This window comes from Zingiber officinale, chromosome 6A (assembly GCF_018446385.1).
Source record: "Zingiber officinale cultivar Zhangliang chromosome 6A, Zo_v1.1, whole genome shotgun sequence".
Lineage (NCBI taxonomy): Eukaryota > Viridiplantae > Streptophyta > Magnoliopsida > Zingiberales > Zingiberaceae > Zingiber > Zingiber officinale.
The window spans coordinates 15946107-15959628 of NC_055997.1; the positions used below are offsets into that span (position 1 = coordinate 15946107).

Sequence of the window (13522 nt, forward strand, 5' to 3'; positions counted from 1 at the left end):
ATAAGATACTCACATTATCTTCATTTCAGCGATAGCTGTGAGATTAAGAGAATATGCTTTGGCAAGATATCTTGAATGGAGAGATTACTCTTCAGCAGCAGAGAGTGGTGGGCCACTAAGGTCACCATCCAAGAAGCTTGGCACGATTGAAATCACTTTGAGTTTGGGCACCCTTTCCTGTTGCTCTATCCTACTCTGGTCAGGATCCTTAATTAATGACATAAATGTAGGATCGAGATAGGATTCCAAGCTGTTAAGAGTTTCAGCTGAAAGAAAGCAAGTTAGTGAGAAAAGATGTCATGCCGTAAGTTGTTAAGATATACATTTTCCAACAAAAACGTATAAACTTAGTGGGAAAAGGATCAAACTGAATTTGCACAGAAAAACTTATTGCAAATTACTGACGCAAAAGGATGAAGAAAATCCAGAAACTTAATCTTGTTTTTACTCAAAGGAAGAAATAATATAAAAAATATGCACTTCTCGGTAACAAAGAAATAAATATCAATCGGTGCTTGTTAACTTCAACTAACCTCAGAGTCAACCCAACATCAGAAATTGGAAGATCTAATGAGATTGTTGTAGGAGTTGCATCAGCTACCGAAGGTGCAGGCAAAGGTTTTATTCTGATTTTCCTTTCATCAATAACTGTCTCACCACTGCAGGCAAAGGTTAAAGAAAAGAAGACTTGAAAATGAACTATTGCAACATTGCATAAAGGAGAATCCTTTAAGGCTTGAATGCTCTTCACAATCTCTGTTATGACAAAATAAAGTGTATATGTTTCATCTAATATTTTTATATTTGGTAGCATGCTTATGATTGACATGGGCATGTTAAGCTTGTAACCTTGTAGAAGCACCTACCTTCTATATATTTCTGTATCAGCTGATGTGGAAGTACAAAAAACAACTGCAGTGATTTTATTTTTTTGTTTCTCCAAAAAACGCCTTACAGTCCCCACCCAAGTGATGGAGAAGTGAGCCAAGATAAGTAATTGAACAATATAAACACACATTTAGAGAAAACGAAATGATCAAACCACCATGTGCATTATCCTGATGATTTATACGAAAATGAATGTGAAAAAGATAATAGAAGAAAGTTAACGTCATCAACTAATTTCATCAGAATAACATATTGAAAAGAAATAGACAAATAGGATAGCTCATCATTACATACTTATGGCAACATGTGCAGCAGGCTCACGAGGATAGTTTTTGGCCTCAGTATAAATACATCCAGTTGCAATACTGCATGAGAATGTCAGAAAATACTCAGTTTGGCATATTAAAAAAAGATATAAAGAAATAATGGAGATGTCAATAACAAGTATTAAAAAAACACTATAAAATATCAACAACAAAAAAACACTAACCGTTGTAGTCCATTTTCAATTAGGATCTCTAAGCAAGACCGATAGCAATGGCTAAGGGAATTTTCTGCGGCTGTATGGTACTTGACAGCATACTTGGGGCCAACTGTATGAATAACTTTTCTGGACAATGACATTGAATACAAGTTTTCCAAGTCAATAAAACAACTACATATTTGGAACAACTAGAGAATCACATAAATACCATAAACTGTTGATTAGAGGTGCATAAAAAATAATAGCCTGTTTGAAGAAAATTATCACATAAATTTATTTGAAGTCTATACTTGCACATGTCTTACAATTATAAGAAAGATGTCTTTTGCAAGACATGAAAACTAGTAAAGAAATCACTAAGAACTTAGAAATATTTCGAACCTGTAATTCTCTAATCACTGGCAGACTTCCAGTGATCGTGTATGGCTTCAAATGCCAACAACTTCCTCAGTTGCTTTGCACAAGACATGAAAAGCACAAGAATCAAGATTACAAGCAACCCCTGATGTCATAACTTCATCAAAAGTTATTGTAAGCCTAGAAAGCAAAAAATTTTTAGTAAGCAAACTCTATGATGCACCTCAAAGCTCACATATGCTTTCAGGGTATGCATTACAGCTATTATCATGAAGAACATAATGTTAGAAAATGTCTAATAGATCCATCCCCATGCACGCTAATTGAGCTAACACTGGCATAGAAACATTAATAAGAAAAGGAAATATCTGAAACTAATGGCGCAAGAATAAATGCACTGATTAAAATTTAGAAATCTTCACCTTCCCCTCAAATTCTCATCTGGAAGAACATATTTAGACACAGGACTACGAGTGCCTAGCTTCTCTATATTGGCATTTATGTCATCTACATACTCGTCTAATTTCTTGATTACATTTTTAACACTACATAAAAGAGAATATTTGGCTTCATACACATATATTAAGATGAGAAAAATCAAGCATGAAAAGGAATAAAGAAAATGAACCAACCTGTAGAAAGGAGTTAACCTGCATTAAGAAGGAAAAAAAAAACATATTAGATTATCATGTTTTGACCAAATATTGATGATGCAGGACAATGAAGTTATCAGATGGATAATAATAATAATGACAGTCATGCAACCAATATCAGTTGTCAAGTAAATACCAAGTGAAATGCTAAAGTGAAGGCATACTCATTATTTAAGAAAATAACAGTACGTTGGTTTGGTAGGTATTTAGAGACCATTAAAAAAAACCGTAAACTTAGGCAAGTGTTAGGTGTAGCTCCAAGAGATCGCACATCAAATAAAATATTTAAGATGGGATAGACACATTCAAAGCCAATTAATAAATCTTACAGTCAAGTAAGACGAATCAAAACATACCAGTTCACATTCTCCATGGACCAAACACACCATTGCATATCTAAGGAAAAAGAAGCTACAGATACACACACAGAGAAGATGAAACAAACCTCCAGTGTACTTTCAATGACATAAACCAAAGCAAATTGAGTAACTAATAGTCACATACGAGTTGTTATAACTCACTGCAAGAAAAATATGAACCACATCACAATTCGATGAACTAGAACGAAGTTACAAAACTATTAAGCATTTGTATCTGCTGAAGCATAATTTAAGATAAAAGGAAAAGGGATGATGGATGAGGAAGGATCCAACTACATATATTCAATTCACTCGTCCATGTTTTCTCCATTTTGGTTTCCTTCGTCCTCGCTGAGATCGAGATCAGCGAGCAATTCTTCCAGTGGGATCGAAGGTATATCATCACCATCAGCTGTGGATGCCGCTTCTGATGGTTGATACTCTTTGTTACGATACAAGGATATGTTGAATCTCATCTCTGGGTTCTCCTCCAAGTCCCTCAAGAATTCCTCATACTCTGTATTCCTCTTCTCATCATTCCTGCCCTTCGAGGTAGTATCAACCTCCATGTTGAGGTTCTTCACCTTCCAAGTTCGTGCCTTTCCACGTTTCTTAGACTGCTTCTCCTGATAGCTCTTCTTTACAAGAATAGTTTCGGGCAAAACGAGATTTTTATGCTGATCAATGTCAAAGTCGTTATTGTTGGCTGAATACAGATCGTATCCAAGGGCATAATCTCCTGGATTCAGGAGATGGCCTAGGTGAGTGCGGATTGTGAACATGGTGTCGTTCTTCCCAAAATCAGTGATGCGTGCGACCTGAGCATGTGCCATCACATACTTGGAGCCACCAATATGGACCTCTGCAGACTCCACCTCAATGTCAAGCACTATGTACTCCACAAGTTGACGGGAAGTTAAGAGGGACTTGAAGGGGGCTCTCCAGTACTGATTTGCATCAAGGAAGGCACTCCGGAGGGTGAGCGGGTCGAGCAAGGCTATTGAGTTAGTAACTCTGGTGCAGAGGACAAGCGGGCCAAGATTCCCAAGGGCATTAGCAAGCTTCGGGGGGAGGCAGATGAGATCCTCACGGCACACAGGGCTGATCTCCACCGAGAAAGTGTGTTTATAGTTGTAAACGCTGCTCTTTACATCATGGGAAACAAGTTGTTTGTCATTGCGGAAGCGGATAGGGGCAACGCCGTTGATGAAATCAACAAACTTGGTGGCATGGCTGCGCGAGCCAAAGAAGAAATCCAGGCCGTGATCAGCCTCAGCTATGCGGATAGCACGGACAGCAGCACCATGGCGGAGGATGAGCTGCTCAAGGTAGAAGAAGGTGCGTCGGTGTTGGACGAGCTGGCGGAGCTGGACAACTGCAGACCACTGATCGGGATTGGCCTGGGCTCTCGTGCAGTTGTCACAGAGACGGTCATGGACGGTGAGCTCAACCATGTGGGCCTGCTCGAGGATAGCCCCGTGGAGCGCCTCGGCTTGGACACGGAGGCGGAGGCGGAGTCGCTTGGAGTGGGGCTCGGTCCAGATAAACTCCGCGTGGACAAGGCGGATGCGGCGTTGGGGAAGGCGGAGTCGGCGAAGGCAGAAGGCAAGCAGTTCTTTTGACTCGGGCTCGAGGCCGCGGATCCAAGTGCGTGGTGGCTGGAGGTAGGAGTGGCACTCCGGGCAGTAGACGATGGCGGCGTGGCGGATGAGGCCCTCGGTGATGTCCACCCGGGAGCGCAGGCAGCGGACGCACATGTTGGCCGGGTTGGGCGGCATCGCCACCCCACAGATGCAGCACAGAACTGTGCCCACCGTCTGTGCCGGCATGAACATGCCCGATTGCTCCATCTCCATCGGCGGCTTGGATATCGAAGAAGAAGAGGAAATTAGGGTTGGAGGAGACGGCCGCTGGAAATCCAAGAAGAAGAGTGAAATTAGGGTTGCGGGGACGGCGGATTGGAAATAGAAGAAGAAGAGAAAATTGAGGAGGGACGACGGAATATATGACGGCAAATTAGGGTCCGGAGGAACCAAATTGTTTAAGTCGAAAAACGTTATTGTATTATTTACGATTAGTTATGAATCGAACTCATCCTAAAAGTTTTAAAGCCCGTACTAGGGCCCGCAAAATACTTTATAAAAATTTAGATTACTGATATTTTGCCCCGAGAATAAATGCTTGGGCCGCAGAAAGATCATGCGGTCAGGATCAAATTCCTGGAAATTTAACGGTGATAAAGCTTTCCTTCACTCGATGGAGCCGTGGATGACGTTGGATTTTAGCAGCAAATTACGGAATCAAATATAAAAGTTTCAGAAATATTTAAATGATGTACCCTAATTTTAAAGTTATTAAATCACATATTTAATTTTATTTTTACCTTCCACTGTAATAATCCATCCGGAGAGACGGGTCAAGAACAAAAATGCCCTGCAATTGATAAAAAAATATAATTCGATTTTAAATTTTTATTATTTTTAATATAATATGTCAAATCGATATTGAAAGTATGATCAAGAGATTCACATAAATATATAAGACTTAGTTATATATTTATTTAAATTTTTTTAGATCTATTAGTCGATTTCAGACAAAATCAACGGATAATCTAAAAAACTCGGAATGACATAAAATTAAATTTATAAATTCATTTTCCTAATTATATTCATGTTCTCAAATATTAACTCGATACATCATATTGAGAGCATTGAATTTTGGATGATAAAGACTTTAATTTTTTTTAAAAAAAATTAATCAATTGTTATAAGTTAGCACTCAATTAAAGTTATAGTTCATGATATATAAATATTTTGAATGTATTGTTATAGTATAGTACTAGATTAAAATAATTTGATTCGTATTAAAAAATTCATTATTCTCAATATGATATATCGAATTAATGTTTGATAATATGAATATAATCAGAAAAACTAAATAAGTTTATAAGACCTTATTTCATATTATTCCGAGTTCTCTAAGTCCATAAATAATTTTGATCAAAACTGATTGAAAGAACATGGACCTAAAAAGCTCAAAATGATATGAAATCAAGTTCTATATGTTCTTCTTATTCCCCTAATTATATTCATATTCTTAAATATCAATTCGATATACCGTAGTGAGAGTAATTAATTTTTAATCATAGAAAACTTTTTAATATATTTTTTAAAGGTTTTAATCTACACAATCAATTAAAGTTATTACGACAATTTATCAAAGTCACATATAGATTTCTAAATTTAATAAAAGTTGCACGCTACTTTGATATTTACTAAAGAAAATACCTTTTTAAGTGCATTTCTCATTTTATCCTTATGACAAATATGACTTTTTCTCTTTTTTATCCTCTCTCTCTTCTATTTTCTCTCTTCTATGCATGCAACAAATCTTATTTTTCATTTCCTTTATTCTTTTTCTTCTCTTTTCATGCATGCATGCATAAGAGCATCTACAACAGTTTCCCTATCAATAGCTCTAAAATCTAAGGTAAGCTATAAACTTTATTAAATTTAGGGAATCCATTTTCAATGCATGCTAACTACTCTATAATTTACCATATCTTTATTTATTTATTATTATTTCTCTCTCCTCTATACTTTTTTATTATTATCTATATTAATGATTTTGCACCAACTATTCCAACGTCTATATTCCTCCAACACCATATTTTTTTAGTATATAAAATCACATAATATTGAGGACAAAATAAGGAATGAGAGTATTAGAGAGAAAGTCGGAGTTACATCTATTGAGGACGAACTCCGAGAGACACGTTTAAGATGGTACGAACATGTACTTAGACGACCAATAAATGCTCCAGTTAGGCGATGTGAAACCATGATAAACATGCATATCAAACGAGGAAGAGGACGACCAAAAAAGACTTGGTTAGCAACAATAAAACAAGATAAAATTTATTTAAATATAGATAATAATATAATAGGAGATAGGGCTCAATGGCGTAAAAGGATTCATACAGCCGACGTTGTTGTCGTTGTTGTATAAAATCACATAATATATATCATGAGTACCTATCCATATCATCAATCTCATACAACTACAATTTTCACAAAAATTTCTAATAATGTCTCATTTCATTAGTAATTACGATTGTCTACTTTCTTCTGATGATTAGTTGGAAACAATTATAACTGCCTTTTTAATTGAAGATTCATTGGATGATGAAGAAGGTTCGCGATCACAGATCATTCTCGGTGAGCAACGACGTGCGTTTAGTAGGAGAAATCCTTTGGAGGGTCACATACGTCTCTTCAATGACTACTTTGTTGATGCATCGATATATCCTCCTAATATATTCAGGAGGAGGTTTCGGATGAATCGTAACCTCTTTCTTCGAATTCTTAACAATATGGAGAATCATGAACCATACTTCGTTCAAAGAAGAATTGCTACTGGAACTCTTGGGCTTTCTTCTTTACAAAAGGTGTCTGCCGCCATGAGGATCCTTGCTTATGGAGTTGGAGCTGATCTCATGGATGAGTATGTAAGAATTGGAGAAACCACAGCAATAAAGAGCATGAAATTTTTTGTCAAAGCGGTAGTCTCGATCTTTGGAGATGAGTACTTGCGGTCTCCAAATAGTAATGACATTGCTAGATTGCTAGCAGTTGGTGAGAAACGGGGATTTCTAGGTATGTTGGGGAGTATTAACTGCATGCACTGGAAATGGAAGAATTATCCTACTGCATGGAGAGGTATGTATACTGGTCATGCACATGAGCCAACAATTATTTTCGAAGCAGTGACATCTTATGATCTTTGGATATGGCATGCATTTTTTTATTTACCTGGGTTACATAATTATATCAATGTACTGAAAATATCTAATATATTTACAGAACTTGCTGAAGGTCATGCTCCTAAAGTTAACTACTCAATCAATGGCCACGATTATACTATGGGTTACTATCTTGCAAATGGAATCTATCCTTCATGGTCTATATTTGTCAAAACCATTCCAACACTATAAGGTTGTAAAAGGCAATTGTTGCATCAGCTCAAGAATCTACGAGGAAGGATGTCAAGCGAGCATTTGGAGGTCTACATGCACGCTTTGCAATTATTCATGGACCAACATGATATTTTTGTCAATCTGTACTAAAAGATATTATGATGGCCTGCATAATATTGCACAACATGATCGTTGAGGATGAAAGAGATTCTTACCTTAGAGCACATGACTTTGATTATGACCAAAAAGACGATACAAACCTAGAACCAATTTCCCGTTATCCCACTTCTCAATTTGTGAATTTCCTTCAATGTCATCACGGCATTAAAAACAAAGAAACTCATTCACAACTACAATTTGACCTTATTGAACATCAATGTATGCTATGAGGTGAAGAGTGAACCAATATTAACCAAAATATGTGTTTTTATGTTACATTTTATTTACAATGTTATTGCATTTGAATTTAAGTTGGTTTTGATGTAATGTTGTATGATGAAGTAGCATATTTACAAACCATAATAAAATTTCAATTATTGTTCCAAAAAACAGAATAGAGTAGCATATTTACAACACAATACCAAAAGTATAAAATCTGATATATCAATTCTTCGTATTTTGAAGAATTTGTAATCGTCATTTCATAATGTACCCTTGTTGCACTTCATCCAATCCACTAATATCCATCAACATAATCTTTTCATTTTTTTCTTCCTCAGCCATCGTGATCAAACGGTCTTTCTGCTTCACCTTTTCTTTTTCAATTTATGTTTTCAGCTTAATCTTCTCCTTTTTAATTTCTACCATCATATCTATTTTGGCCATCTTTTCATCATGGAGTTGCTTCTTGTCATTGGTTATTCGCTCAACCACTGCTTCAAGTTGTTTCGATTTTTTTTCTTTGTGAATTTTTTTCTTCTCTTGATCTTTTTTAGCCTTCCTACCTTGTGGTCTCTCCCAATAAGAGGACATTGAAGACAAGTCTTCATCTCCCAAATTTATTGTGTGTGGGGTAGAAGAAGAAGCAGAAGTGACTTTTCTTTTTTTTTTCCCTTGACTTCTTCTTTTTGCAATATCCATTTTGGTTCATATCTTAATATTTCCCAACAATGCTCAAATGTGAATTCATTGTTTTCATTCTCTTTGTAGCTAGCTTTGGCCAACTTAATATATAAAGAGTACAAATTTATCAGGATCAAAAGTGTTTGCATGTCAAAGGAAATAACTTGAATTAAAAAAAATCTAAAAAGTGTTTGTATATCAAACAAAATAACTTGAACAAAAAAAATGTGTACCTTATCATTCTCACTATGACCACTTTGATGCAAGTTTTCAACTTGAGCCAAGCAAGCACAAAAGTTATTGACTGAACATTGGATAGTGCTCCAACGATTTGTTAGTGAGTGAACGGTTCGTTCTTGAAAATTAGGCTTCTTGCATTCATGGTAGTATTGGTGTACCCAACTCCAAAATGTAATGGATTTTTAATCATTCCCAACAATTGCATCTAAGCTCGTACTAAGCCAACCACTAACTAATATTTTGTCTTCTTCATGAGTGAAATTCACACCTCGCTGAGTTTTTTTACTAGTGCCTTCGATGGTAGTTTGAGGAGTCGAAATAGTCGTCACGAAATCATTCAAAAGGTTTAGATCTCTATCTTGTAAAAGTTGAGTAAAGATTCCATCACCACTTTGAGGATCCATAGTGCTAAAAAATTAAACAATTTGTCATATAATCAACATGTATAGATACCAGTCAGAGAAATAGTGAAAAAAATTTATAGTAGATAGTGATCTCGATTCCCTTCTTAAGTTAAATTTTCCATGCAACAAAACATTTAGTTCCTTACACTCATTGCATAAGACATTATTGATGAAAATATTATTATTTCAAAGAATCGGTGCCACGAGCAGCATACTAGATCTCACACACACCAAACTCTTTGCTCGATTCCCATGATTTTGAGTTAAGCCAATTCTCCATTACAAAATTAAACATATAAACATGGGAACAAGCAGATGAAAAAAAAAGAAGTTAAAATTACTAAAAGCAAACGAACATGTAGAAATGTAGATGCGCAACAAATATTAATAGTTTTCATTAAACGACTTCAATTCATTTATAAACCAAGCAATTAAGTCATTTCATAAACACTTATGAAAAATTGCAATCAACCAACTTCATAATCACACAAAAAAAACTCTCCATAAATACCTCACAATCGTAACATGCACGACTCTTCTCCAAGAAGGAAATAAAGTATGAAAAAAATGACTGAAAATGGCAAAAGAACCCCTTGTGTCAATAAACTATAAAAAAAAAATTTTAAAAATCCTTTGTAAAATCCGCACATTCATACAAAAACAACAATGAAGCAACCAAAAATAAGATTGCAAGATAAATACAAAGAAAATAATATAATGAGAAAACTTACAAGTTCCTAATCAATGATCTACTAATCTCAAACTCAGAATATGAAATCTGCCGATAAATGCCCCAAAACCCCTAGGGAGAGAAAATAAAAACTCGGAATTGCTCTTCTACGGATGGCTGTTGATCTATAAAATCCAAAGAAATAAAGTGTGAGAGGTTTTAAAAAAATGAGGGTTGAGAGAAGAAGAAACAAACATTGAGAGAAGAGGAAACGACAAAACATTTGAGCAAGAAGAAATGGCAAACCTGAACGAGAAGAAGAAACAGGTGTTAAGAGAAGAAGAAACAACAAACCTTTGAGCAGAGAAGAAAAAATGGCAAACCTGAGAAGAAGAAACTGGCATTGACAGAAGAAGAAACGATAAACCTTTGAGCAGAGAAAAAGAAATGACAAACATGTGGATGAGAATAATATTTTAATGTTTAGGGTAGCACTTTCATTCCCTAAATTTAAGGAGGTACTGCTCATAGATGTTGGATCGAGACCACGCTAGAGGGGGGGGTGAATAGCGTGCGTGGCTATTTCTTTCGATTCGTAAAACAAATGAGTAAAAGCGCAGCGGAATGAAAAAATGACAAACACAGAGAGACAAGGAGATTTACTTCGTTCGGAGCCTAAGGCGACTCCTACTCGAAGGTCCGCGATCCTTGATCGCTTTCCGTGGGCAACAACTATAAGCTCGTAAAATGTACAATAAGATATTACAATTGAAAGAACTAAAACAAATTATACCGACAACAGTAAAGTAGCAGAATCTGAAGTTCAGGGTTGTCGGGGACTTGTAACAGCACTTCTGGGTGTTTCTAGAGCAGCTTGTAGCGTAATGAATGCTTGGAGTTCGTTGTTCTTCTTGTGCTGCACCTCGACCCTTCTTTTATATGAGGTTCCGGGTGCCTGGATCCCTTCCGGGCGCCTGGAGTGTGACGTGGCCAACCAACCAGGATGCTCCACGTGTCAACTTCACGCAGGGGATAAACTTTGGTCCCGGGCGCCCGGACCTGTTCCGGGCGCCCGGATCCATCCCGGGCACCCGAACAACCTTTTTCCAGCAGGTTCCTCACCTGCAAACAAAGGTTAGTCCGAGCAAAATCCCCTACAAGACAGTGTTAGAATAAGACAAAACATCGTAAAGAAGAATTGACAGTCTTCGGACTGTCCGAGTCTGACTTCGGATTTCCAACCGGAAATCCTAGGTCGACCCGACGCCTACTGTTCCCTCTACGGGGAACGCGTCCTCACCTACTCCACTCAGGAGATTTACCTGTTGCCAGTCGATCCTCCAGATCGACTGGACTTTTGCTCAGCACTCGATGCTTCCGGACTTTCTGTTGGACATCCGCTTCCCGGCTAGTCCAGACTTTCACCTGGTTCGCGACACCAGGACTTTCCACCTAGGGTTACCACCCCTAGGACTTTTGCCTGAAGCCATCGACCTGCCAAGACTTTCCGCATAGGGTTACCACCCCCTATGACCTAGGGTTACCACCCCCTAGGGGTTTTCCCTTTGCCTAACCGCAGCTAGGACTTTCCTGAAATACTCATTCAACCATGTTAGATTACAACAACCCTTAACTTTGAATCCTTTGCCATTATCAAAACTCAGGTTCGATCGTCGGATGCTTCCCGCACCAACAATCTCCCCCTTTTTGATTATGGCAACCCAAATTCAAAGTTAAGTAAAAAAAACAGATGCATAAGTATATTAAGCAAGCTTAAGTATATAAATTCAAACGAACGCCTAACTTAAGCTAATACTTAAACTTTTTGTAAACTTTTTGTGAAGCTCCCCCTTAATACAGGGTTTCCTTTTGTAAACTTTTTTGAATTTCTCTACTTTGAATTTCTCTACTCTCCCCCTTTGTCATATATCAAAAATGAGCTGGTTTTGAAAAACTTAATTTTTCAAGATAGAATTAAAAAACATTTAACTTAGGCAAGGAAAGTGAAGGACAACACCTTAGAATTTATTTTGTTTGAATAGACATAAAAAACATGAGCTCTTTTTGAGTCTATAGAGTTTATAGAAAAACATTGGTTTCCAAAATTTTCATAGAAAAATTTTCAAAATACAAGTTTCAACTTCAGAGATTTTCAAATAAATTTGCAAGGTAAAATAATTTTTAAAGCTTTAACAACTTAATGAATTTTCAAAAGGATTTAAAAAAAATTTGAAAGTCAAGTTTGGAGAAAATTTTGATAAAACTGCTTAAGGAATATTTTTGAGATAAATTTCAGGAATACTTAAGGCAAAGGAGAAGAGATAACCTTAATTTAGTTTTAGTAAGGTTTCAGTGTTCTAAAGTCCAAGCATGAGTCAAGATTTGATTTTGATCAGGTATCAGAGCTCTTAAGTACAAACATGCTTAAACTTTAATATTGCCTCCACCAACTGTCTAACCATTTAGCTACTTGCTGATTGCCTAGAGGGCAACAGTGTTCACCTGGTTAGTCAAGTCAAGTCAATTGATCCAGTTAGATTTGACTAAGGCTGGAAGACTTGATTTGATTACTGTTAATTATGTATTTAATGCCCAGACTCATATTGATGCACAGAAATAAGCATTCTTGAGTCCAGGCTGTACCCTATGCATCTCACACCGTTCTATGTTTTACAAACACAATCAAGGTAAACCTAGGTGTTTGTGAGATGCTCTGGCTGAGTCCTGGGGGAACATGATTTCTAGGGGTAAAATCCTAGACTAAATCCAACTTTCGAAAGTCTAGCAAAGTGGGGATTTTGGTAAATCAATTTTGCCTAGAAGTTAAAAAACAAGTAAAGAGTATAAAGTTATAGTGTCTATTCTACCCAACACATACCTATTTGTCTTCTAAGTGAGCTGAACTCAAGTTCAGGTAAGGGTTTTATGAAAATGTCAGCTAGGTTTGATTTTGACTCAACATAGTTGAGTATAATATCACCCTTAGCTACATGATCCCTTACAAAATGATGCTTCACCTCTATATGTTTAGTCCTTGAGTGATGAATTGAGTTTTTTGTTAGATTTATTGAGCTTATATTATCAATTGAAATTTTTTTTTATGATAGTCTAGCTGATAGTCTTTAAGAGTATGCATCATCCATAGCAATTGAGATGTGCATTCACCTAAGGCTATATATTCAGCTTCAGTGGTAGATAAAGCAACACAATGTTGCTTTCTACTTGACCAACTTACAAGGCATTGCCCTAGAAATTGACAACTGCCACTTGTGCTTTTTCTATCTAACTTGCATCCAGCGTAATCTGAGTCAGAATAGCCATGAAGGTCAAGAGTGCAAGTTCTAGGGTACCAGAGTCCTATATCTAGAGTACCTTTAATGTACCTAAGTATTCTTTTAACATAGGTTAAGTGTGACTCTTTTGCACAGGA

The 13522-nt window shown here is 36.7% G+C and overlaps 3 protein-coding genes across 3 annotated transcripts; 1 reads left to right on the top strand and 2 right to left on the bottom strand.

Annotated features, from left to right (window-relative positions):
- Positions 1-84: 84 nt before the first annotated feature.
- Positions 85-2755, bottom strand: LOC121994646 (ganglioside-induced differentiation-associated protein 2-like). Its single transcript, XM_042548607.1, has 7 exons — positions 2739-2755; positions 2362-2379; positions 2152-2274; positions 1379-1498; positions 1183-1253; positions 534-756; positions 85-250 (listed from the first exon to the last, which is right to left on the bottom strand). The coding sequence occupies exons 1-7, from the start codon at positions 2753-2755 to the stop codon at positions 85-87; spliced, it is 738 nt and encodes a 245-aa protein (XP_042404541.1).
- A 108-nt stretch (positions 2756-2863) lies between these two features.
- On the bottom strand, positions 2864-4653 carry LOC121995938 (60S ribosomal export protein NMD3-like). The gene has a single exon (XM_042549723.1). The coding sequence runs from the start codon at positions 4595-4597 to the stop codon at positions 3050-3052; it is 1548 nt and encodes a 515-aa protein (XP_042405657.1). The 5' UTR covers positions 4598-4653; the 3' UTR covers positions 2864-3049.
- Positions 4654-7113: 2460 nt separating this feature from the next.
- Positions 7114-7734, top strand: LOC121994647. Its single transcript, XM_042548608.1, has 2 exons — positions 7114-7459; positions 7604-7734. Exons 1-2 carry the CDS (start codon positions 7114-7116, stop codon positions 7732-7734), a joined length of 477 nt encoding a protein of 158 aa, XP_042404542.1.
- Positions 7735-13522: the final 5788 nt, after the last annotated feature.